Genomic DNA, 25,262 nt, shown 5'->3' on the forward strand with positions numbered 1-25,262 from the left:
CCCTGAGGTCTCTGAAGCTGTCCTGACCCAGCCTCTTTCATGTTCTTAGAGCCCTGGGCATGTGGGTGGTTTGCTAATAAAACTCTCACCCAGAAGTGATTCACATAGTTGTCACTTTATTATTTTTCTTCTGTGACCTTCCCAGGTCTTCTGGTGGTTAGTTATTTGCCATCACCTGCGGGACACACACAAGAACTCAGCCAGGGTAACCGGCAGAGCGGGGCGCTGCGCGCTGCAGCGTCCTGGCTTTCTCCTTCCGGGCTCCGTGCTGCGCAGGTGAGCCGGAGGAGCGGAGGCTGTGACAGCTTCTCACCAGCCTGCTAGCGGAACTCCCACAAATTACATGTGTTACGGATTCCATGTGTTTCTCACAGGGGGCGGGCTCCAAAGTAGCAAACAAGTACCACTGCACAGAGCCGTTAGGACACCGTGGGTGGGGCTGTAAACCTGTTTTGAGAGGCTGTTGAACAGTTTTCTCTACAATGTTTTAACACACCAACTGTATGATCCACGGATACTTCTGGATCTCTTTAGCACGTAACCAGCGTGCAAGAATGGACGTCCCAGGGTGGCCATTGTGTAGAGTGAGAGCGGAAAATAGGAACCAGGTGGAAGCCTTGTTCAGTATGGAATATTACTGAGCAGTTCAAAAGAATGCCATAAGTATGTGTGCTCACATGTAACATGATATGGTGTTAAGTGAAAAAAACTATGTTGCAGGACAGTATAAAGAGTAAAATCCTATTTTTGGTTAGAAGACTCTGTATCTGTGTGTAATGAAGTCCAGAAGATGACAGTGTTAACAATGAGTATCTCTAGTGGGGATGGAATTGGAGATGTAAGACAAGGGGGGACCTGTACTTTTTTACTTGATATGCTCCTGTATTTAAATTTTTTTATGAAGAGTATATATGACTTTCTAAAGTAAAAATAAAGTGGTGACTGTTGAAAGTTCAAGTGTTGTTGTCATTCAACAAACATTTGTTGGAAAGATGAGTGCCCTTGGCCACCTGTCTCCTCCTGTCACTTGCCTGCTCTTGCCTTTTGATGGCAGCTTCCTGACCTTGTAACCTGTCTGGGTTTGTCTGGGCAGGTGCTCACAAGCGCCCTTGGGCCGAGCCACTGCAAGCTTCCACCAGCCGCTCCGCAGCTGCTGGGTGGGCAGCCTCCACCAGAGGACAGCTGGGTGCTCGGCTCTGCCAGCCCTGGAGCCCGGTGCCAGGCGCGTGCGCCTGCCGGGCTGTGGTCCCGCGAGCCCAGGGCCTCTGCGTAGCTGCCTCCGAAGGCTCCCTTTCCCTGCTGAGCCCCTCTGACATCGGGCCATGCTTTCTGCTGTGGCCTTCTCCGTTGTGCTTGAGGCTGTGGCTGGGAACAGCTGACGCTGGGGCACTTGCCCCTGGCCCCTGCTTGGGGCCCCCAAGGTGCTGCCAGGGCCAGCTGTGCGGTGACTCATGCAGCAGCTGGGGCTGGGAAAGGATCCTAGGGTTTGTCTGGGAAAATGCTCTAAGCATCCTTCCGTCCAGTCGGTCTTGGGCCAGGCTCCTTTGACATGCTGGTGACACCTTAGAAGCCAGGCTCAGATTTACCCTGCCAAAATGGGAGTTGTGGCTTCCCCACAACTTGCCAACAACAACAACAACAACAACAACAAAACCTTACAAATGAATAGCTACTCTCTTCTTGATTTTACATTTTTCTCCCATAAACTCTTCTGGAATCTCTGGTGCCTGTGACCACTTGTTGTCAAAGAAATGCAGGCAGGCAGACAAATGAGCGAGGAACGGCGGGTACTAACGGGAAACATGGAGGCAGCCACCTGCTTGTTTTGACAGTGCCCATTTGACAGTGTCGTTCTCCTCCTGTGACCACATGCTCATGGCTGTGGTTTTATATTTGATTTTATAAGAGTGTCAGTTGAACAGTTCTCTGAAAATTAAAATACGGAAGGCAGACACCAGCTTCTCTTGCTGAGGGGCTTTACTGCAAACATCCAACCCCCACTGGCTCTGGCTCCTAAACACACGGAGGAGTCCGGGTCTCGTTCAAGCCCCGTTTTACAGAAGAGCTAACAGGCGGCGGTGATGCCAGGAGGTGGGTAACAAGCGCCCCTGATCGGCAGCGTGTGTCTTCTTCCCTCCCCACTCCTCCCTGCCTCAGTTTCCCCACACCCCTCGCACCCCCCAGGCCCTCCTTCCTTTTCGTGGTGCTCGCTCCCTGTTGGGGCTGCTGAGAACTGCTGCTGGCTGTAACTGGGGCTTCTCCTAATGCTGGTGCCAGTTTTTAAAAAATGATTTTCATGGCTTTTATTATAAAAGCGTGTCCTTGGTTAAAACAGGAATTGAGCTGGTGTGGAAGCTTGCAATGTACTGGTTTTGAGCTCCCAGGAGACAACTCTCTGGGGACACATTCACAATAATAGTGGGGACCAACTCAGTCCCATTTGCCTGGTCTGTCCCAATCTAAAATGTCAAGTTTTGCATCCTAAGAAACCTTCCAGATCGGTGCAAACCAAGATGGTATCACCTACCATCTGCATGTGGGGATGCTTTTAGCAAGGGGTCTTTTGAGGAGATAGCTTCCAATAATTAAGGCTGTGCGGGTCTCAACCCATCAGGTTCTAGACTTTGCAGATAAATACGTTTTCAGCCTTGGAGGGCTGCGTCTGGGTTTTATACACAGATAAGCCAAAATAGAATGCCCTACTCATCCTAAGAAGCCCGCTCTCCGTGCCCGAGGGGCGTCCTTTGCTTGCAACCTCTTTGGACAAGGCCTCCCTCTCCGTGCTGTTTGACTCAACTTTACCCACACAGAAATGGTGGGGGCCTGTGAGCGTTGCCCAGGTCTGCAGCCACCTCTAGGGGCCCCTGGCTGGCTCTCAGGGGGAAGGAGAGGGTTCTCAACCCCAGGTGGTCATTGCCCTGGTGGGGCCAGGTCAGAAGGGCAAGGCCCATGGGGCCGACGGCATGGCCGGTTCTTACCGAGTTGATCCAGTTGATGTAGCTGGAGACCCGGGTGAAGACAGAGGGCTTGCGGTAGTAGTTGCAGCCGAGGGATGACCCGAAGCTGACCACGCCGTGCACTTCCCACTGGCCGTTAGCGTTCCGGCAGTTCAGCGGTCCTCCGGAGTCTCCCTGAGGAAGGCCAGAGCTCTGTCAGCAGGGGCCTGGGAGCTTCGGTGGGTGATGTGAGGGGGAGGGGCCGCCCACGAGAGCCCCGCGCTTCGCATGTGTGTGGTACGTTTATATTGTTCCACCACCTGTTGCCATGGTCTCTGTGGCCAGTCCCTGTGGCCACAGCGCAGGATGGCACCGTAATAACCAATAAGACCTAACATGGATTCTTTCTGTGTGCCTGGAACTGAGCGAAAGCACTTTCTATACCTTATCTCATTTAATCCTCACCGAAACCTAGGAGGTAAGTGTTGTGAGTGTCCCCAGTTCACTGAAGAGGAAGCACTGGAGCCCTTAGACTAGGTTGTGACTGGCCTGAGGATGTACAGGCAGCAAGTGAGGGAACCGAGACTGTGTCCCACAGTTAGAATGCCGTGCGCTCAACCACCCATGAAAAGAGACCTGCTGGGGCCGGTCTGCGTGGGGCAGAGAGTGTAGGGGCACAGTGTGATCATAAGGACACATGAGGCTTCACTCTGTCCTCACTCTATGATTGCTTTTGGTTAGGACACTGTCTCCAGGAAGGGGACACAATGTGCTGTTGATGGGATTAATTCAACAGATAAACTTGAAGTCACCTTAGAAAGGCCTTTACCCAGAGAATACATCCCCTTGGCTCTTTTCCTAAACAGAGGAAAGAGTAAGAGAGGTGATGGTAATGAGAGACCCAAATGAGACCCAAGGAAGGACTTCCCAGCAGTGAGGGGGTGGATACAATGAGGAACATCTCAAAACATCTTTTCTGGAGTCTACAAGGACAAAGGCCAGAGTCTTAAATGTCTGGAACTGTTTCCTGGGGCTTCTCCTAGCAGGTGGGAGGGTAGATTCTAGGAGCCCCCAGAGCCTCTCCCCACCCTCAGCCCCATTTCATTGTGGAGGGGTGGCTCCTGGCTTTCTGCACTCACATTGCAGCTGGAGATCACGCCATCACCCCCAGCACAGATCATACTGGTCTTCACGGAGCTGCCCCACCAGGCAGGGCTGGAGCATGTGGCATAGTCCACAACCAGCAGCCGGCCCTGCTGCAGGATGTCAGGAAGAGCTCCGCCGGCTGCATAAGATGAGAGAGAAGGTGTTACAGGGACAAAGGGACTCCTAAGAATACAGTAAGTAGTGGACACCTGCTAGGTTTTCTGCCCAGCCCTTTTTTCTAATCACTCTTACTTCCCATCCATCCATGGGTGCAATGGCAGCAGCCATGTTTGTTTATACCATGTCCTCACAGTTGATTGGTTCAGGGGTGAATAGCTAGCTGACTCAGCCTAAGCCAACGAGCCCCTTCCCTGGGAATCTGGGATTGGAACTAGGAAATCCCAGCCAGAGAGGATGTAAACCTGGGAGCTGCTGGCAGTGGCTGTCATTTTCTTCTAGGCAGAGAAGAATGAAGGAGATCTACCAAGAAAGAAATTTTGAGAAAGGGTTTCTGGAGCTTTTTAGTCTTCCAGCCCCTGATTCTATCCTGTTCCCGAAGGCTGGCTGTGTCTCTCCTCTTTGTTGAGACCAGCTAGCTTCATGGGTTTCTATCACTTACCTTAAATAAAACAGTGAACCTGCTGGCATTTGGGGCCCCAAGTTGGGAAAAATATTCTAACGTGGTAAAGGTAGAGCTTTCCTAATGGCCCTTAACGACACTGTTACCACCTCCTCCATCATTATTATCATTGCAACTTATGGCAAGAATTAATAGTATGATAATTCTTCACTGGTGCTCTATTAGGTGTTTCAAAACACGCTAAACCTCAAAGTAAATGTATATTCCTATAGGACAGGTGGCATTTTGAAGCTGAGAGAAGTTAAGCAACTTGCCCGAGACCACTTTAATTAATAAGTACCTGACACATATAATATTTTACAATGTATAAAGCATTGTCATATCTCTTTTGTCATCTCTTTTAATCTTGCCAACTGTATTTTCATTTGCCAGATGAGGACACTGAGGCTCCAAGGTAGCTTGCTTAACTTACATAGCTAACCAACTGGGACGGAAAGCCAAGCGTTTGCACTTTTCCCCGGCACTCACTGCCTCCAGTGAAATGCATCCTGCCCTGCTGTTTTCTGGGTAAGCAAACAAGAGGCTGTGCTTGTATCTTGATAACCATGAGATGCCTCCCCTGTTTTTCACTTCTGCTGAGTTTCCAGGTGTCCTTGTTTTTGCACATAAGCCAGTCAAGAGGGCAATACCGACTTATATGAGTGCATGTGTGTTGATGTGCCTCGGGAAAAATACAGCACTTATACCAATAGATGAATGTCATTATGAAAGGACCAGTCACCTGCGTGAGCCTTCCTAGAGTCTTCCAAACCTCTGATGATACTTCAGGGAAGGGCAGGTCCTCTGTTCCTTCTTGGTGGCCTACCGTCATTGGATTTCTGACCCTTAGGGTTTGTGTCAAGGGGAGACTCACAGGAGGCCAGATTCTGAGCAGTCAAATCAGGTGGCACACAGGACGGGTACGTTTTGAGGGGTAGAGAGGAGGGCCTGATAAGGGCCAGAGGGACATCTGTGGAACCCCAGGAGTCTGCAGTCACGGAGTGAATGCTGCTCTGGACTCTGGCCTTGGGCCATACAGAGGAACTTCTGTCATAGTGACAGTGACAACCACCACACAGCACCTACTATGTGCCAGGCGCTGGTCAAAGTGCTTCCTGTGGATTACCTCCTTCAATCCACTTCACAAGTCCCTGTGATGCAGGTGTTATTATTATTCCCATTTTATAGATGAGGAAACTGTGGCATTGAGAGGCTAAGTAATATATCCAAGGTCACAGCCAGTATGTGGAGGAGCTGGGATTCGAACCCAGGCAGTTTACCTATTATCAGTCTATGCTATCCTGTCTCTCCAAGGCAACCACCATTTCTTCCAGACACCCTGGGGTGATGAGTGGTGGGAGAGCCCCGGCTGGACAAGGGTGCCATTGCCTCCCTCCCGCCCTCCCCAGCCTTGGGGCTCCTGGCACCCACTTACTCTGCAGCCTTCCCCAGCCTGTGACATAGCAGGAGAAGTTGTTGGGTAGGATGCTGCCAGTGGGAGGGAGGCAGCCCAGCTGGATCTTGTCAGTCAGGGAGACGGGGCTGGCCAGTTTGAGCAGGGCAATGTCGTTCCTGGGTCGGTAAAGAGGCAGAGCGTAAAGAGAGGGTCCACTGTTCCCGTCCTGATTTCATTTCTGATCTAGCCCCCGTGGGAACCATTGAACCCTCTCCTTGGCCAGGCTGATTGTAAACCCTCCCTTTTGCCAGGGCTACGAGGGATTGGGGAGCAGCTGTGGTCAAACCCCAGGGCTGCGTTTTGTCCCTGGTGAAGCTTGCGGGCCTTCTGGAAGGTTTGGCAGAGCAAGCTCTCCGGGCAGCGATTCAGGAACGACACCTCAGGCTGCAGGAGGGCCGCGCATGTGCACACATTATGCAAATTTGAAGCCATGGCTGGGGTGCTTCTTTCTAGAGGCCCTTCTAGAAGAGCAGGCCTGCTCTTTTGGATTGGGAGAGGAGGGTGACAGCTGCCTCTGAGCTCTGGGGAGGGCGCGGAAGCGGGGAGGAGGGAAGTTAACTTCTGATCTCTAGTGGGCAGATGACGGCAAGATGGTAAGAGTGCACTGAGGGACTGCTAGGATCGGGCTCTCCGCCAAGTGCCTTGCGCCTCATTAAGTTCCTGCCCAGATCTGTTAACTTCAGGCAAATTCCTTCACTTCTCTAGGTCATAGTTCCCTTTTCTGTGAAATGGGAATAATAACAGGACCTCCCTGCTAGGGGGTTGTGGGGAATAAATAAGATAATACATGGGAAACCTTTGGTCCAAGGGAAGCACCACGTGCTAGTTGGTCTGATGGTGAGAACTAATGCCCGGGCTTGGCAGAGCTTATTGCGGAGGCATCCTGGACTGCAGGTTCCGGAGGGCAGGAGGCCCTGACTGTCCCCATGGAAGACCGCACTGGCTGGGCCCGGATGCCATTGGTCACAGGACTACCTACACTTTTGGGATTAGAAAGGGCAGCTCCCCCAGCTGCAATGAGCTGCTCAGGTTTAGGGGTTACCCTAAACTTCACAGGGCTGGGGACACAGTGTCTCACTCACTGCTGTTTCCCAGGTGCCTAGAACAGAGCCTGGCACATAGTAGGTGCTCAATAAATATTGATGGAATGAGGGTGCGAGGGAACCTACGGCTCTGAATTTTGTTTAGCACCACCTGGATCTCAGGACTAGTGATCACAGAAGAAGCCCGGTGGTCCAGCACATATTCTCTGGCCCTACTATGCGCCCTTGCCCACATTAGGGGCTGGAGATTCAGGGATGAATCAGGCACAGCCCAGACCTTGCAAAACTGTCTGGAAAGGGACTCATACATGAGCTAATCAGTGATGCGGCAAACTGTGTGTCCACTGGGCTGCTCCATGAGGGCAGGAGTGGGTGGGTGATTCTGTAGGGGACCTTTTCTCTCATCACTTCCTCCTCATCACCTTCTCCATGGAGCCTGAATCAGCCCCTCCCAGGCCCTTTCCTAAATGCTTTACATACCTAACCTCATTTAATCTTCACAGCAAGCCTGGAGGTAGGCACTGTTATTATCCTTATTTTACCAAAGAGAAAGCTGAGGAACTCAAGCAGCCATTATTCATATCTAAGCCATCAGCCTCCAGAAGTTCAGTTCCCAGCCACTACCCTTCTCTGCCTCACTTGTGTCCATGGGCTCCCTGGGAGCTGGTACGGCGACCTGTGCGTTTCCGTGTGCCCAGCACCCGGAGTCCAGTGCCCAGCCTGATATAGGGTACTGGTTGGGGGGCGGTGTCAGTCACGGCGTGGGGGGGGGGCATGGGATGGGATCTGAGCATCTGAGGGAGAGGTGGCATGGGGCTGCTGTCATTTTCCCGGAAGGGGGGGATAATCACCGGTGGGTTTGGAGAGCTCTGAGACCTTTGTCATCTTCCCATGTACCTTACCCCCAGGCTGTCCCTGCAGGATATCTGGGTATCTTTGAAAATGTAAAAGGCCTTGTTGGGAGGGGGAGGACAGCAGGAGGCACTGTGCCCTGCGCCACCAACAGCCAACAGTCGTGGGCCTGCGGACTCATGCTGCGTCCCCAGGGCCTGGCACGCAGTAGGCACATTGTCAGCGAGTGCCTGGGCTGGACAGGGGATCTGCGGGCCTAAATGGCAGGAGACCCGGGTGACCCTGACAGTCTTTGCCTGTCTCTTCCCCAGTTCGCACCCTCATCCCAGGCATCTTCAGGGCTGGCTCTCCTTCTAAGGGTCAGAGCTCCTTTCCCCTCCCTACAAAAGGAGCAAAGGAGGGGTGCCTTCTGTGAGACACCCTCTGTCCGAGCCCCTGCCAACCCCACCCCCAGGTGCACCCGGACAGAAGGTACCCGTTGGAGATCTTGTTGGGGTTCCAGCCCTCGTGCACCACAAGCTTGGAGACCTTGACTGCCAGTGAGCCGCGCTCTTCCGTGGAGAGGCTGTGCCGGCCCAGCACCACGCGGTAGGTCCTGGAGGAGCTGGGACAAAGGGAGTGGAGCAGAGAAGGTCAGCTCCTGGCTGTCTCGTCCTTTCTCCATGTATGGCCTCCTGAGACCCGGGGTTGAATAATGCTGGGATGGGCCCGAATATACCTCTACCTGGCACTTGGAAAATTTCCTTCCCTGGAGCAATAGGTTAGCTATAACATAATATGATGACTATATACTATACTAATGATAAACTATAAATACAAGTTATAAAAATGTCACCTCTATATTATTACGGGGGAAATGAGATAGGCACAGAGAACCCAGCAGTCATTTGCCCTCAAGGGCGTTTTTTAGATGAATCTCCCCACCTCTTCTTTTTTAGGTGGGGAAACTGAGGCTCCGAGAGGAGTAAATGGCCCAGAGTTTCACAGGGAGCTAGTGAGAATCCGGAACTAGAAGTCAGGATTCCTGACTCTCAGGCCTCTGTCATTCTACCACCTTAGGAAGTTAATAAATTAGGTGGGGAGAAGGGGCGCCTCCTGGTGACGAGAGGGGCACACTGACCAAGGGGAACTTCCCCCGAGCACCGACTGGGGCGAGAGAAGCAGAGGTCTCACGCAGGGAGAGGAAAAAGACAGGCAACAACGAAGGCCACAGCACATTTTCTTCCCCTGTGGGCCTTTACAGTGGTACAAACTCACTTTTTTTGAGCATTTGCTAAGCGCCAGGCCCTTTAAGACATCATTTCATTTAATCCACATTAAATTCTGTTATCTGCTTTTTTTGCAGGTGATGGTTTTGAGGCTTGGAGAAGTCATTCAAGCTGCTTCAGGGAACCCAGTTCCAGGCCTGGAGGCCACATCTAGTGTCCCAAGTGGGCAGGAAATGGGCCTCCCCCCGCCCCTCATTCCCGCTCGGTGCTTTGCACAAGGCACTCAGTCGTGTTGTCTATTGACCCATCAGTCACCCTGCAGACTGAATTCAAGGTCGAGGAAGGCTTGTTCTCTGGCCAGGCAAGTAGTTATTTGCAAGACTCCTTTACATGGGATGGTTCTGGACATTGGGCTCCCGCTCCCAGAGACGAATGCTGGCCGGTGGGCTGAGCGGGCTGGGTGCCTGGGGAACAGCACTTACCTGATGCAGTGGGCAGCTGTCAGGACCCAGTTTGTGGCCACCAGGGACCCTCCACAGGTGTGGCGCCACTGGCCATTGGAGTTGAACTGCAGGGAGACCTGGGAAGAAGCGCCGGCGCTCAGCGGCCCATCCCTGAGAGCAGGGCTGGGTGGGGTGATTACGGAGGCACTTGTCTCAGGTGCAAAACGGAGGGGGCACCATGGAACTCAGCCATCAGGATAAATAACATTTTAATGCAACATTAAAAAAATTAGCCCTGGCTAGTGTGGCTTGGTGGACTGAGTGCCGGCCTGCAAGCCAAAGGGTCACTGGTTCGATTCCCAATCAGGGCACATGCCTGGGTTGCAGGCCAAGTCCGCAGTAGGGGGCACAAGAGGCAATCACACATTGATGTTTCTCTCCCTCTCTTTCTTCTTCCCTTCCCCTCTCTCTAGGAATAAAATCTTTTAAAAAAATTAATACAAAAAATCCATGATGAACAAAATATCAAAAATTTAACTAAAGACACTTAAAAAAAAATAACTGCTGTGAACATCTTTCTGCAGTGTGATTTGTTGGGATTTTCCCTTTTATGGAAGCTATTTCCTTAAGGCATAGCCCTTAAGGCAATCTAATATGTCTAAAACCAAAATCTTGATTTCCCCCCTACACATGCTCTTTTCTCAGGCTTCTTCCTCTCACTAAATGGCAACCCCACTTTACCAGCTGCTCAGCCCGGACCCCTTGGTGCTATCCTTGGCGCCGTTCCTCCTCTCAGATCCCTCGCTCAACTCCACCAGCAACTCCGCCAGCTGCTTCCAGCGTCCGAGAGAGGAGGCTACCCCTCGGCCTGCCTCCACGGTCCCATTTGCTCTCCCTGCTCTCCCCCGGGCTCGTCCCTCACCCCAGGTTTTCTCCACACGGCGGCCAGAACGATCCTTTCTAAAGGGGAGTCTGATTACATTTGTCCTGTGTGCAGACCCTCCAGGGGCCCCCCGTTCTACACAGTGCAGAGCCCCAAACTGTACGATGGCCCACGAGGCTCTGCCTGAGCACCTGGCCGCGTCAGCTGCCGCTCCCCTCTGCCCCTGCCACTCCAACCCCCCCGGGAGGTGCTGCAAACTCTCCAAGCTCACTTCCTCCTCAGGGCCTTTGCACTGGCTCTTCCTCCTGCCTGGAATATCCTTCTTCCAGCCATTAACATAGTTCCCTCCTTCACTTCCTGCAGGGGCGTGGTCAAGGTTACCTTCTCCGAGAGGCCTTCTATGACCACCACGCATGTCCACACACACACACATACACAAACACATGTGTATGGGTAGTACGGCGGGATGGCTCCTTATTGCAGCAGGAGAAGCACCTCTTTCTCTACCTTCCAAGGCTGACCAAGGCCACAGAAATGTATTTTATTGGTGAATTTTCCCACTGTGCCCGTGCAATAGCCCTCATGGCAGAGGGCAAAGGAGGGTGACGTGGGGTGGTGGGGGCAGGGAGGGAAGGAGTGAGTGCGGGCGACTCACCTGCCAGGGCCAGCTGTTGGGCCTCACATCTTCACCTCCAACAACCCTGGACAGGTTGGGCAGGTAAGTGGGGAGCCCGCAGCTGAGAGCTGCGAAGAGAGAACGGGATGTGAGTCCACGTGACCGTGACCCAAACAGTGTACCGCACTTCCTGCGTTCCTGCTGGGGGGCTCAAATGTTGGAAGGATTTTAGTTTCGGGTAATAGCTGATAAGCTTGGTAATCGATGTCTGCCAAAAGCTATTGTTTCAGGAATGGAAGGCAGGACCCTCCTTGGCTCCAGGAGACCACAAACAGTTCCACCTTTGTGCCTCTGGAGGTCTCAAGCAATTAAGATGGCATCTGAGCCATTGTAATCCGGGGTGAGATGCCCACCGCTCAGGGCGAGAATGCCGCAGTTTTTTTTTAAATCCAACTAACTTTTCCCTGAATTCCAAACCCTTTACCTGTACTTTGTTCTTCTTATAAAAAGGGCCATCTTAAAATGGAATTTAAGATGGTCTGTTAGGGCACAAACCCACTGTCTTCTCACCTTGCTGGCCGTCCGAATAAAACGCCCGTAAAGATTCAACCCCTGTCTCTGCTCATTAGTTCTGGTAGGTGACAGGCAGCCTGAATGCCGGCTTTTCCGGTTTCATTCCCAAATTCCAACGAGAAAATCCTTGTTCTAGCAGGATCCCAAGAGGTCATAGAGTCCTGCCCTTTGCTCCACTCCTTTGGAGTGTCACTCTAGCTTTCTGATGACCAGAGCACTGAGTTCAACAAGGGCAGGGACGTCCCATCCCTAGTCCCACCAGGGAACTGGAAAGTGCCTCTGGGTGACAGGGCTTACCTCCAGCCACCAATGCAGACAGGAGTAGGACCCTGATCATGGTGTGTCTGTGGCAGTCTTGGAATTGTGGACTTGGCTGAGGCCCTGGTTTTATGAGTAGGCTTATCGGCCAGAGATATACTGAGTGCACAAGGTGGGGATTTTCTCAAAGCCCATTGGAAAATAGGGTCTGTGTTCAAATATTTTTTTTTCCATTTTCTCCCACCTGTCACACTGGAAGGACATGGAAAAAGACGCCAAAGGTGGATATTCAACAAGGGCCTCTTTTAAGAGATTATTATGTTATGTGCTGAGGAGGAAGAAAAATATAGGTTGTTGGTCCCTGGAGTTGTGTTTTCACAGAGAACAGCTGGCATGCTGAACAAAGAGCGTTCTAGCCGGTGGTTCTCATTGGGGCTGGCATTGCCCTCCCCCAGGGGACATTTGCCAACGTCTAGAGACCTTTTTGGTGTCATGGCTGGGGGTGGGGCACTATTGGCATCCGACGGGTGGAGGCTGGATGAGCTGCTAAACATCCAACCGTGCACGGGACGGCCCATCACAGGACTGGTCTCCTGGCCAACGTCAAGGGCGCCGAGGCTGATGAGTCCTGTCCCAGGCCACAGCTTGCTGTGTGTGACCTTGGATGAATCGTGTAAACTTCTTGGCCCAGGGCCTGCCCATCTGTGAAACAAGGAGAGAAAAGTGGGCCCAGCCTGTTATGCAACCTCGTGGAGAGAATTTGGAAAACGCAGGGGTCACACGTACAGAGGAGAAGCACCAGACTGAGCCACACCAAAGGGGTCTGGCTGCCCCAGAAGTGGGGTGACTGAGAAAGTGCTGGCAGAGGAGGGCTTTGTTGGCATGGATCAAGGTGTGTTTTATTGCATATCCCAAGCCAACCGCAGCTTGCTCTCCTCCAATAATGTCATCTTCCAAATGGGGTTCAAAGCAGGAGCCTCCAAGAGATGGGGGCTGGTCCCGAACATCACATGTATGTCAGGAGCATTCCCACATTTTATCTAATCTGAGTTGCACAAAATCTCACAAGAGGATCCCTTCTTTCAGGCGAGGAAACGGAGGGTCAGAGGTAAAGTGACTTGGCCAAGATCACAGAGCTTCTAAGACAGAATGGGAATTCCAGCTTAAGTTGTTCTGATTTCAAAGCCCCTTTGTTTAACGGCGTTACGAATCTCCTAGCACTGCAATAAGCCCCTCATTTTGGGTGGGGGAAGGGCGGACAAAGTGAGCAGGCTTTCCTCACTCTGCCTTACCTTCCCTCTCCTTGCTTGCGGCCAGGGGACCGTGCCAAGCAGGCCAGGCTCCGGTGAGACAGCCCAGCTCAGCGACCACAGGCAGTGCCCCTGGCCCCAGCCAGAAAGGCAGAGGAGAAAGGGACTTCAACTCTTACGACCTGGGTTCAAGTCCTCACTCAGTCAGATTTGAACAGTGTGTGTTCGACAAGTTACTTAGCTTCTGGACCTGCGTTCCTTAGGTAACGACCCAGGCCTGGACTGCAGGATTGTCGTAAGGGCGGGTATGGGCGGGCATGGGCGCGAAAGCACTGTGCGCTCGCCCAGGGAGCCTGTGAAGGTGAGCGAGGCCGGGGTGCAGGGCCCACGGGGCTGGCCGTCCGAACACCTGGGATCCAGTCCCTGCTCTGCCCCGAGTTCCCCACGAGTGTTTGGACTAGTGTTTATCATCTGTAGCAGCCACTACAACAACAAATATTTCTGAAGTTTCCTATTTTATCTTGAAAGTTAATGTGAATTTGGCATTCTGCTTCGTGTAGCGGTGTTTGTTTTAATATAAAAATACGGTTTGTCCTGTGTGAGGTTGCTGAACAAACACCGGTTGGCACGTGCCGTGGGCTTGCTGTGTGACCTTGGGCGAGTCACACAGGCTCTCTGGCCTGGGGTCGCCCATCTAGAAAACAGAGAGAAGGACATATGCCCAGTTTGCTTCACCATATTGCTTTGAGAAGTTGAAAGTGACAGAAAACTTCGTCAAACAGGCTTAAGCCATAGAGCCATTGATTGGCTCTATGCAGGGCTAGCTTGAGGCACGGCTGGGTCCAGGGCTCTGGTGATGCCCCCAGGACTCAGCTTCCCTCTATTTTGGGTTCTCCCTTCTGCTGCGAAGGTCTATTCTCGGCTCCATTGAGTGGCCTGAAGCAGCAGGTTGTCCCTTCCATGGGAACAAGATGGCTATAGGGTCTCTGACCCAGGGCTTTTCAACTGCAGCGCTATCGACATTTTGATGATAATTCTTTACAATGAGGCCTGTCCTCCATGTTGCAGGAGGTTTGGCAGCACCCCTGGCTCCCCACCCATTACATGCCAGTAGCCCCTTTTCTCTGCCCCCAACTCATGACAACCAGAAATTTCTCTATACATTGCCAGCTATGCCCTGGGCAGCAAAATCACCCCTTCTACCCTCCCTCCCCCTCTTGCTGTTGTAGCCTTATACCCTGTTTCCCTCAAACCCAGCAGGGAGAGAGAGCCTTTTAGGGTTCAGAAGCCCCTCAGCTCTGATTGGACCCACCTTAGGTCACATGCCCATCCTTGAGCCTATTGTTGCGGTGGGGCAGGGGATGCCATGTTAGTTGGCCAGGCCTGGAGCACAACTTCCGCTCCTCTATCGAGAACCTGAGGCTCCCATCCAGACCACGGGGTAGCAGAAGTGGGGGAGGGGAGGTACAGAAAGAAAAACCCCGGGTTCTAGAGAGGGAATGGAGACCAGGGAGAAAGAGTGCAAATAGCCACTCCAGCTCACTTCCCCCTCCGGTGCTCGGTTCCCCATTTGTATGTTGTTGGACACGGCAGTCGAGTTCTAAACCGGGCTGGGTCCGTGAGACCGCAGTGGGGACTGAGGGAGGTGTAGCTGTGAACTCAGGCGGGTTTGACTCATTTAGAAAGGTTCCTCTGAGAAGCCATATATGGCTCAGTGGCTGGAGCTTGGGTTTCTACCCTGTGCTTCTGTACTGACCCTGTGGTTTGGGTCCTTGCTACTCAGGCCAGTCTGGACCCGCAGCCGCAGCCGCACAACGTAGGAGGCGGTGAGAAATGCAGACTCTCTCACCCAGATGGGCTGAGTCAGCCTCTGCAGGTTAAGGAGATGCACAGGTCGTTCTTCTGTACATGGGAATTTGGGGAGAACAGGGCTAGGGCATGGTTCCTCTCCCTCCTCAGTTTCTTCATCTAGGCGATAGAAACAGGAAGCTTTCCACCTCTCTCTCAGCTTTGTGGGTAAAATTAAGCAGTGTATTCACTTCAAACACTGAGGTTAGCAACACAGTGTTCACTCTTAAATCCTTAGAAGGCAGGCCTCAGATTATCAGAATAGCACAGAACTCTTCATATGTTTCCATCAAATAATCCTAGCAAACTTTTCCTGTGAAGGACCAGATAGTAAATATTTTAGCTTGCAGGCCATATGGTCTCGGTTGCAACTAGTCAGCTCTGCAAAAGCGGCCATCTGGGCATAGCTGGTTTCCAATAAAACTTTATTTACAAAACAGACTTGGTTTGCAGGCTTCAGTTTGCAGTAGAGCAACGAGCTGAGGTCTAGCATGAAGCAGTCACCACAACAGCAAATGTCTCTGAAGTCTCATTCTTAAAACTTGATCTGAAATTTGCAGCTCACTTCATAGCGTGGCTGGGTTTATTTTAATGTAAACTGTTTTTCTTCCAATGTGACCTTCATGGAGAATTGATGCTTTGGAAGATGCTCCTTCTTTATTCCCTGTCTTTACTGCCCCCTACCCCCGTCCCACGGCCAGGAGGACCTTTGCAGACACCTGCCCCAGACTTGCAAGAGGGAGCGTCAGGGAACTGGCCCTCAAGGCCTGCTGGGAACGAGGCTCTCTCTCCTAAGGAACAAAGGGAGGGAAGGATTGGCTAATAGGAGTCCAGGTGTGAGATCAGTAGCAGTAATGACTCCTATCATGAGCCCCCATGATTTCATTGGCTCCCAATGGGAAGGGAGGGCAGGTGCCCGTTTTACAGATGAGGAAACCGAGGTTCTGAGAAGTGCTGTGACTCAGGCACTGTCGCTGCCTGTTGGTGGCGGAGTTCCATGCGCCCCTCCTGTTGTTTAGGATACTGATTTGCGCCTGAGATAATGCAGGTCTCCAGCACGGGGCCGGATTCTTTACCCCTCCCTCTATCCACGCCCTTTGCCATTAACTTGCGCAGTGTCTTCCCGGGAGGCAGACAAGAGGCAGGTGGAGCTGAGACCCAGACTTGATCAGCCAACCCCCAAGCCCTGAGACATATGAGGGATGCCAGAGAAAATGAGCAGGGCCACCCAGCTGACCCCGGATGTGTGCGTAATAGAGCCTGTCATTGGATGCCACCGAGGGTTTGCGGTTGGCTGTTACGCAGCATTATTAATTACGCCAGCAGTGGCTGGTACAGTGTGTGCAAGCCCTCTGTGAACATCTGTGAGCAATAAGTCTCCTCCCGGGTTCTGTCTGTCTGAGCTCATTGCCAGCTTTGCTCAGGCTTGTCGGCACACCCACAGCCTGCATTCGCCACCCCCCATCCCACCCTCTGGCAGGGCCACGAGAGGACTTCAGTGTAGGGGCGGGGGTCCTTAAGATTTGGGGGCTAATGGCAGAATGACATGGTGGTAGCCACACAGGCTCTGGAGTCAGACTGCCTGGGTTTAAGGCCTGGTGCCCCCTTCCTGGCTGTGTGATCTTGGGCAAGTTTTTAGCCCTCTCGGAGCCTCAGTTTCCTTGTCTGTAAAGGGGGATAATAATCAGGGCTGCCATGATTATCTGACGAAACAGTGCATGTGAAGTCCTTGGATGGTGCCTGGCACGTAGTCACCTAGTGCTCAATACGTGCTAGCCACGCGTCAGGCACACGATGGCGTTCTAGCGGGCCACTGGCACGGGGCGCTCCGAAGGTGGAGGTGGGAGGGTCAGTGCCCACGTGCCCGCTTTCCCTCGCTTCCAACCGCTGCTCTGTGACCTCCTGGGCAAAGTGCACAAATCCTTGCTGTCACCCCAGCCAGATCCCGGGAAGTCCTCCCTGACCCCGCCCTTCCTTCTCTCCTCCGGCCCCACAGTGTCCTCTAGATTTTGCCAGAAGAAAGGACTAATGATGTTTTTATTTCCTTTTGCTGCTTTAATAACTTACCATGAATGCGGTGGCTTGGAACACAGAAATTTGTCCTCTTATGGCTCTGGAGGTCAGAAGGCCACAGCTCATCTCACTGGACTAAACCAGGGCTGGAACTTGCTGGAGGCTCTAGAGGCTCCTTCCCTTGCCTTTCCCCACTTTGAGACGCCAGCTGCCTTACTTGGCTTGTGACCCCTTCCTCCCTCTACAAAGCCGGCAGGGTAACATCTTCAAACCCCCTCTGACCCCAACCCCCTGCCTCCGCCCTCACTTCTCCCTCCGATTCTGCGCCTCCCGCCTCCTTCTTATAAGGACGCTTGTGATTTCATTGGGCCCACCTGATAATTCAGGCTCATCTCCCCATCCCACGATCCTTAAATTGATTGCATCTGCAAAACCCTTTTTGTGACATAAGGTAGGTAATGGATGGACAGGTTCTGGGGACTAGGGCGTGGACCCCTTTGGAGGGCTGTTAGCCTGTCTGCCTCAGCGAGACATTGACGCTTGGACACAGCCGTGGATCTTGCCCCTGAATCTGAGGATTTTATGTTCTTGTCAAACAAACAGCATCATGACTCGCGCTTCAATCTTTATTAGGTGATCGATGTAGTTTGCTCATTCAATCGCATTCCCAAAAGTTTATGTAGATTTGGGACCAAGCGGCTCTTGTTTAACACCACACATATGCCTCTTAAATAAGTACTGAACTAGTCCCCAACTCCTGAGTCCCCTCTCTCCTTCCGGTGACTGCCTTGGTCAGGGCTGCATACATTTTGGCCTAGAGCCAGGGGTGTCCAACCCACGGCCCACGGGCCGCACGTGGCCCAGGATGGCTATAAATGTGGCCCGACACAGAATTGTAAATGTACTTAAAACCTTATATTTTGCACATCAGTTTTCGTTAGTGTTTGTATATTTAATGTGTGGCTCAAGACAACTCTTCTTCCAGTGTGACCAGAGGCGCCAAAAAGGTTGGACACCCCCTGCTAGGCCGTTGCGGCTGGGCTTCCTGCCTCCCCCTGCTCGCCCGCTCCAAGTCACTCCCCATACAGCTGTCAGATAAATATTTCAATGCGTACATGTGACCACAGTGGTCACCTCTCTGCCTAAAACCCTCTATGGCTCCCTATGGCCCTCCAAATAAAGTCCCGACACCCCGTAACATGGCTGAAAGCCCTTTGCTAACGCTCGAGCCACACCTCTTGCCCCTCCCTCCTAGGGTGACCAACCGTCCCAATGTGCCAGTCCTGGTTTTAGCTCTTGAAAGCCTCATGTCCCAGAGAAGTCTCAGGACCAGGACAATCGGTCATGCCCTCCCTGCCCCGTGCCTTCTGCCCCAGCAACGGCAGCTGCTTGGAATTGTCGTTCTTGTTGAATGAGGAAAGCCTTCCCTGGGAAGGAAGTGCCCTGGCATAGTAAGGTATGAGAGGTATGTCCTGGTCCCCACCTCCAGGAGCCAAAGTCTGGTGGGGAAAAAGGACAACTCAGGCACCAAGCGGAGGGCAGCGGTAGCCTCTCCAAGGAGTTGAGAGGCTGGAGTTCGGCTGCTGGGGCAGGGGGTGGGCACATTCTCAGGGGCGTGCGGTCAGGAGCCGGGGCCCCGCATAGACTGCCCCCCACCGGACACTGGATCGTTCCCTCTTTTGGCTCCAGCCGCCCTCCAGGGGACCTCAGGAGGGTTCCCATCCCTGAGTCTGCATGGCTCTGCTCCTGTGACCTGGCCCAGCTCCTTCTTCCCTCTGGGCTTCCATTTCCCGGCCTGTCCAATACAGCGAAAGCTTTCCCAGCTCTGCCCCGCTGTGACCATGTGTGGAAACTGTTGTTTTTCTCAAACCTGCTCCCCCTGAGGGCTGGGCTGCGGTCTCGTCTTCCTCCTGTGCCCTCACTGTGCCCAGCACGGGGCTGGCGTGAGGCCAGGGCTCACGAACTACTTCCCCGCCATAGCGAACCCAGGCTGCCAGCAGCCATGGGGTCTGCTCTGGGGTGGGGGTCTGTTAGGGAGCATCCTCCTCAGGGAGCTGGTAGTTGTCCCTGAGCAGCGGTATCCTTCCTTCTGTGGCCCAAGGACCCACCTGACCCCTCTGTGGAGGCAGGACCAAGAAGAGGATGACATGATCAGGGCCACAACATTTCGTAGCTGTGAGGTATTGGGGACAAGTGTCTGGTGTGTCCTTAGCTCCTATCCCCCCAGGCACAAGGGGGCTTCCTGGGGTCCCCCTGTACTAGTGCCCCCAGGAACAGACTCGTGGGGGTGGGGGTAAAGGTGTGGAGGTGGGGGTGCAGGCGTGTCTCTCTTTGCCATCCTGATATGGAAAGGGGCCGCCCCTAGAGAGCCCGGGCAGTGTGGGGGAGGCGCAAATCAAGAATGCAGGCGGCTTAAGGGGGAACGAGGTTTATTGTGGATGCAGAGGTTTGCTGCCGTGGCTCCCACAGATGAATCACAGCTGCATTTTCTGCAAGAGCAAAGAACAGGGTGAGTGCGTGTGCGCGCCCACATGCCTGGGTGCCCTTCGGGGGCTCTGCGGGGAGAGTAGGGAGACAGGGGCGCCGTGGGCAGCCCTGGGACTTCCTGGGCCAGCCTCGCCTCCGCCTAAGGGCTCTGTGGCCGCTCGGCACTTCAGACTCCTGCGCAAAAGGGCTCAGGACACATCCGCCCCCGGTGTGAAAGCCCCCAGGCTGAGTGACCCTCTGCCCCCGCTACCTTCAAGCTATATATGCATGGCCAGCCGCACCGCCCCTGCCCCTGCGCTGAGCCCTGCTCTCCCGGGCTGCGTTTCCCTTTTGTGGGGACTGGTGGGGTGCCTGGGGTCGGGACAGAAGTTATTTGCTGAACCCAATGGACAAACGGGTGGAGAAGGTAACGACTGTGTTCTTCCCTGTCTGTACCTGCCTCAAGGCTGCATCCAGCAAGCACTTGATACTTCTTGATTGAGTGAGCAAGTGAATGGATGGATATGTGAACAAGGACACGAATGAACGCATGACGGAACCAGTGAATGAATGAGTGAATGAATGAATGAGTGAGTGAGGAATGGGCGAGTGAGGGTGAGGGGTGGCAGGTGCAGGGAGGAGGGCTGGGAGGCAGGCACCCACCTCGTTGATCCAGTCGATGTAGGCGGACACGCGGGTGTAGACAGCGGGCTTCTTGCGCATGTTGCAGCTCAGCCCGGAGCCAAAGCTCACGATGCCGCGGACCTCCCAGGAGCCGTTCTCAGCCTGGCAGTTCAGTGGGCCGCCGGAGTCCCCCTGCACCAGACCAGTGGGGTCAGTCCCCAGGCCTCCCACAGAGGCAGGCTTGGGGAGCAAGGGCGGGCCAGGGTGGGGGCTGTGGGCTCCTCTCAGCTTTGGTACCCCCTGTTTTAGCCTCAGCCTGTCCATGGTGTGGGAGGCAGGGAAGAGGTGGTTTGGGGCTGCCTTGGCCTCATTCTGGGAGGTCCTGGGTGTCAAACTAGCTCTCGATGTGCTGTGTGACCTTGGATGATGGCAACCCTCGCTGTGCCTGTTTCCTCAGCTGTTCAGGTTGGGGGGGAGGTAGGAAGGAAGGCGGAGGGGGAGACATGTTTCCTCTAAGCCTCCTGTGCCCACTCAGAGCTCAGTCTCTTCCTAGGGAAAGGGTTTGCTCACGTGGCCTCCCTACACCACACCCTCCTTTGCCCTCCCCACTGCCCCCTTCCCCTTGGCCGCCTGGAGAGGGAGGGGCGCAGGGCCTGGACACTCACGTTGCAGGCTGAGGTGACGCCGTCGCCCCCAGCGCACACCATGGTGTCCCTCACCATGTTGCCCCACCAGTCTTTCTGGGTGCAGGTGGCATGGTCCACCACGGGCTGCAGGCCCTGTTGCAGCTCCTCAGCTATGGGGCCGTTGGCTGGGGAGAGAGCGGGCAGGTGAGTGGGGAGGCAGCCTGGGACGCCAGGGCCCTCGGGGGCAGAGGGGTGAGGGCGGCTGGGACGGGACCCCAGCACGTTTGGGTGGACTTCATGGGAACCACACATATGCCCTTAATGGAGGGGCCCTGAGCCAGTGGTCCCAGATGGTCTGGGTCTGAGACCCCTCCGGGTGGGGAAGGGAGAGCAGGCTGGAGGCAGAACGAACCATAGAAACCCCTGTGAGGTGATTTCTCTTTAATTGGAATTCTGAGGTTTCAATTGTCCTTCGTTTCCTTGTAGGGCTTGGACTTGAGTGTTGTACAGTAAAAGGCCTTTCTCACTCCAAGACTTTCCAAGTATTAATCTGCATTTTCCTCTAAGTCTTCCATAGGTTTGTTTTTTTGCATGTAACCTTTTAATTTGGCTGGAATTTATCGGGTGTATGGTATACCATAACATCTAATCCCCCGCCCCCAAACGGTTTAATAGGCACTTATCTGACACTTACATGTGCCAAGCCTTGTTTTAAGCATGTGACAAATCCTAATCCTTTTAATCCTTATAGCATCCCTTCTTCTGCACTTGTTAGAGTGTCTCTTACATGGTATGTGCTTAATAAAAATTAGCTGTTTTTATTACAAAGTTAAGAAAATCTGAAGCTGTTGAGGTAAAGAGGAAAAGCGATGGGCAAATGTGGGTGGTGTGCTTGTTGTGGGAGCCACTTCCTCCAGGAAGGCTCCTGGGACTTGCCAGGGGCAGTACTCACTCCGGAGGCGGCCCCAGCCGGTGACGTAGCAGGGGTAGTCCTGAGGCATCACGGAGCCCGCCTCCGGCAGGCAGGCCAGCTGGATGGTGTCACTCAGCTCCACGGATTCCGCCAGCTTGATGAGGGCAATGTCATTGCTGGAATTCAAGGGAAAGGTCTGAATGAGCAGGACGCCTTGCCCCCCAGCCAAGGCTAAGGGGCCCAGGCTGTGACCAGGGGTCCTCCCTAAACATCTGACTGCCAGCTCCTCACTGGCTGACAGAGACGTCGGAGGACAGGCGGCCCACCTTCTAACACCATCACCCGCCCCTGTAGATACAGCTTCTCCCAACTTTCATGAAGTCTTCACATCATGAAAGCTTAACGGAGGGGAGACGGGAGCGGAAGCAGTTCAGACCACCGCAGGTAAGGTACCAACCACAAATTAAGCAAAGATAGGTTGGAAATTACAATGATAAAAGGGAGACACTGGTGGGTGCAGTATTTTGATGCCTTCATGCTACCAGGATGAAAGCTGGCAACAGTAGCAGACCTGGCTTGATTCCTAGTTCTGACACATGTGACCTGGGACAGAGTCCTTAACCTCTCTGAGTCTCAGTCCCTTGTCTGGGGCTGTTGTGAGCATGAAATAAGAGATGGCATATAGCGTGCATATCACAACGCGTAGGCCCTCCCTAAAGGGGCGTCCTGGCTCAGTTGCTGCCTGAGGGACTCCAGGCAAGACGCTGCGGGGACCGCGGGGCTTTTATTCCCTGTGCGCCTTCTGAGGGCCCCTGGCTGATGAGGGAGATGGGAGGGCTGTCTGTCTCCACTCAGCGTTTTGCCACTTTGCATGAAGGGGTCATCGGCTGGCTGTGCAGGGTGAAGGACGGGGTCCTGGGACAGGGTGGGCGCAGGCGCTGCATCTCTGGCCCGAGGACCTCTCCTCCTTCTGCGCTGCCGCCAGCGGCCTGAGACAGTCATCCGGGCACTCACCGCACCAGGAAGGAGTTCCACTTTTCATGGACAAAGATGGTGTCCACGTCCACGTAGTGGGAGCCTTCCTCGTCGTCCACCGCCAGGTTGTACTTCCCCAGGGCCACACGGTAGGTCCGGGCGTTGCTGAACAGAGGAAGGGGACTGGGTCAGGGGGGCGCCTGCTAGCAGCAGGTGGGGGGAGAGGACTCGGAGCCTCGGTGACTCAGCTCTGTGGCCCAGTGTCCATCCCCGCTGACGCTTCCCAGGGTTCAGGGTAAGGACTCTGGTCAAGCCCACTTCGACTCCTCGGTGGGCAGCCTCGGGCCTCAGTGTCCTCATCTGTAAGGTGGAGCCAGTATTGGAACTCCCCTTCCAGGACTGCTGTGAGCACGGATTGCTCCTCGCCTGCCTGGTCTCGCCTGCAGGCCGCTCTCACTCTCCTTCCTGCTCGCGCCTCACACACTCTGTTCCCTCCCGCGGCCCTTGCGCTGCCGTTCCGGCATCTGCAGTGCCCTCCCCCAGGACCGAGAGTTCTACCCTCACTTCCTTCGGGTCTTTGCTTCAAGTGTCTCCTTTGCAGAGAGATCTCTCCTGGCCGCCTCATTGAAAATAGAACCCCTCGTACTTTTTATTCTCTTCCAGCCTTTTTTCTTCACTGCCGTTTGATATGTTATATATTGTATTTGCTCGTTTAATGGTCTGTTGCTCTGTCTTTGGCTAGAATACAAGCTTGCTGAGAGCACAGACTCCGCCCTCACCCCGTGTTCCCTGGCACATAGCGGGTGCACAGTAAATACTGCTGAACGGAGGAATGAAAATGGAGTTACAGCTGTAAGTAGCTTATTTAGCCCAGGGTGCAGTAGGCGCTCAGTACAAGCAGCTCATCAGGCTCCCGATCTGGGCGTCATCCCTGTTCACCTGATGCAGTGGGCAGCCGTGAGGACGAAGTTGTTGGCGATCAGGGTGCCACCGCACGTATGCCTCCACGTGTCATCCTTGAGGTACTGGAGGGAGATCTGGAGGAGAGGCCGCGTGTCAGCCCACAGGGAGCCTCTCCCCAGCGCCCCGCCCCCCCGCCCCCACCTCGGCAGCAGCACTCACCTGCCAGGGCCAGCTGTGGGGACGGGCATCGTCTCCTCCCACCACCCGGGCCGCGAGGTTGGGCAGGAAGGTGGGGACCCCGCAGCTGGAGGCTGAGGGGGACAGGGGAGGAAGAGCACAGGTGAGGGGGCTGGCATCCCACTGGGGCAGGGGCAGGAGGAACTTTGGGGCAGGTATGGGTTCAGATTTTACTGCATGACTTTGGGGGAGCCACTTAGTTCTCCGGGCCTCAGCTTCCCTTTCTGTGAGATGGGAAGAATAATACAACCGGGTGTGCTTTTCCCCGAGAACGAAATCGGACAACGCCAACAGAGCTTTCAGTGACAGGCTGGGCACAGAGGGACTCTGCTTCGGACACGGAAGGAAGAAGAGGTGGCTGGCGCATGGGTGAGCGCCCAGAGGCACCCATGTCCTTCATCCTTACTTGCTGCCCCTTTTTAGGCCGCAGCATAATGGGGGTGTGCGAGCAAAGGGTTCGTGGAGTTCCAGACTGTGAGAGCTGGGAGCTGTGTGGAGCAGTCAAGGGCGTGCGCTCTATAGTGAGACAGCCCCAGACTCAAATTCTGGCTCCACCACTGGGATCTCTGGCAGGATGTGGAGCCTCATCAAGCCTCAGTGCCCTCATCTGTAGAGAGGCGGCAGTAGTCGACCCTGCCTCGCAAGGTAGTTGTGAGGGTCAAATGAGCTCCTGTGTGTACAGGGCTTAGCACAGTGCCTGGTGCATAGTAAACAGGCAATAAACAGGAGCTGCTATTATTATTATTACTGCAGTGGTTGTTGTTAGCTAGAAGGGCTCTTAATCAAGTGTTCTCCTCTGCCAAAACAGCCGGTGAGATTTAGAGAGCCGGAGACTTGTCCAGGTCCTGCGGAGAGTGAGTGACATTCAAGCCAGGTTTGTCGATTCCTAATCTGGGAGAAGGTCACCAGCACAGGGGAGCAAAGAATCCCCAAGGGAGAGGGGCCGATGCCGGGAAGGGCAAGCCCCAACTGTCCCTGGGAGGGGGCGTGGGCCTGGGCTCGCCACGCCTCATCCCTAATGCTCACCCTGGGAGGTCAGATCATCAGGTCTGTTTTGCAGATACGGAAGCAAGGGGCTCATCTCACACAGCTGGTTGGCAGTATCTGAACCCACGTGGGACCCCAAAGCTCCTTTCCTGGGAGGCCAGCCCAAGCCCACAGCCTGTGGGCTGCAGCTCCCCGACCCACAGCTTACCGCAGGCCAGGAGCGCGGCGAGGACAGTGATGGCCAACATGCTGTGCGTGTTCAGGACCAAGTGGCCGTCGAGGCCGGTGAGACACTCTTATAAACAGGAGTGGGGTGACCTCACCCCACCCCACCCCACCCGGTCAAGGCTGAGCCACCCCTTGGGAAGAAACCTGTTCTTACAAGGC

The 25,262-nt window shown here is 54.1% G+C and overlaps 2 protein-coding genes across 2 annotated transcripts; both read right to left on the reverse strand.

Moving 5' to 3' along the window:
• Nucleotides 1-132: 132 nt before the first annotated feature.
• Nucleotides 133-12,138, reverse strand: LOC129075587 (chymotrypsin-like elastase family member 2A). The gene is made up of 8 exons (XM_054579634.1): nucleotides 12,073-12,138; nucleotides 11,242-11,330; nucleotides 9,743-9,840; nucleotides 8,528-8,656; nucleotides 6,137-6,273; nucleotides 4,076-4,221; nucleotides 2,979-3,131; nucleotides 133-175 (listed from the first exon to the last, which is right to left on the reverse strand). Exons 1-8 carry the CDS (start codon nucleotides 12,110-12,112, stop codon nucleotides 158-160), a joined length of 810 nt encoding a protein of 269 aa, XP_054435609.1. The 5' UTR covers nucleotides 12,113-12,138; the 3' UTR covers nucleotides 133-157.
• A 7,422-nt stretch (nucleotides 12,139-19,560) lies between these two features.
• CTRC (chymotrypsin C) lies at nucleotides 19,561-25,133 on the reverse strand. The gene is made up of 8 exons (XM_054579706.1): nucleotides 25,084-25,133; nucleotides 23,871-23,962; nucleotides 23,688-23,785; nucleotides 22,788-22,913; nucleotides 21,813-21,949; nucleotides 20,900-21,045; nucleotides 20,274-20,426; nucleotides 19,561-19,633 (listed from the first exon to the last, which is right to left on the reverse strand). Exons 1-8 carry the CDS (start codon nucleotides 25,121-25,123, stop codon nucleotides 19,619-19,621), a joined length of 807 nt encoding a protein of 268 aa, XP_054435681.1. The 5' UTR covers nucleotides 25,124-25,133; the 3' UTR covers nucleotides 19,561-19,618.
• Between the last annotated feature and the right edge of the window lie 129 nt (nucleotides 25,134-25,262).

This window comes from Pteronotus mesoamericanus, unplaced genomic scaffold (genome assembly GCF_021234165.1).
Source record: "Pteronotus mesoamericanus isolate MK-2021 breed Mesoamerican mustached bat unplaced genomic scaffold, CSHL_Meso_final contig_557, whole genome shotgun sequence".
Taxonomy (NCBI): domain Eukaryota; kingdom Metazoa; phylum Chordata; class Mammalia; order Chiroptera; family Mormoopidae; genus Pteronotus; species Pteronotus mesoamericanus.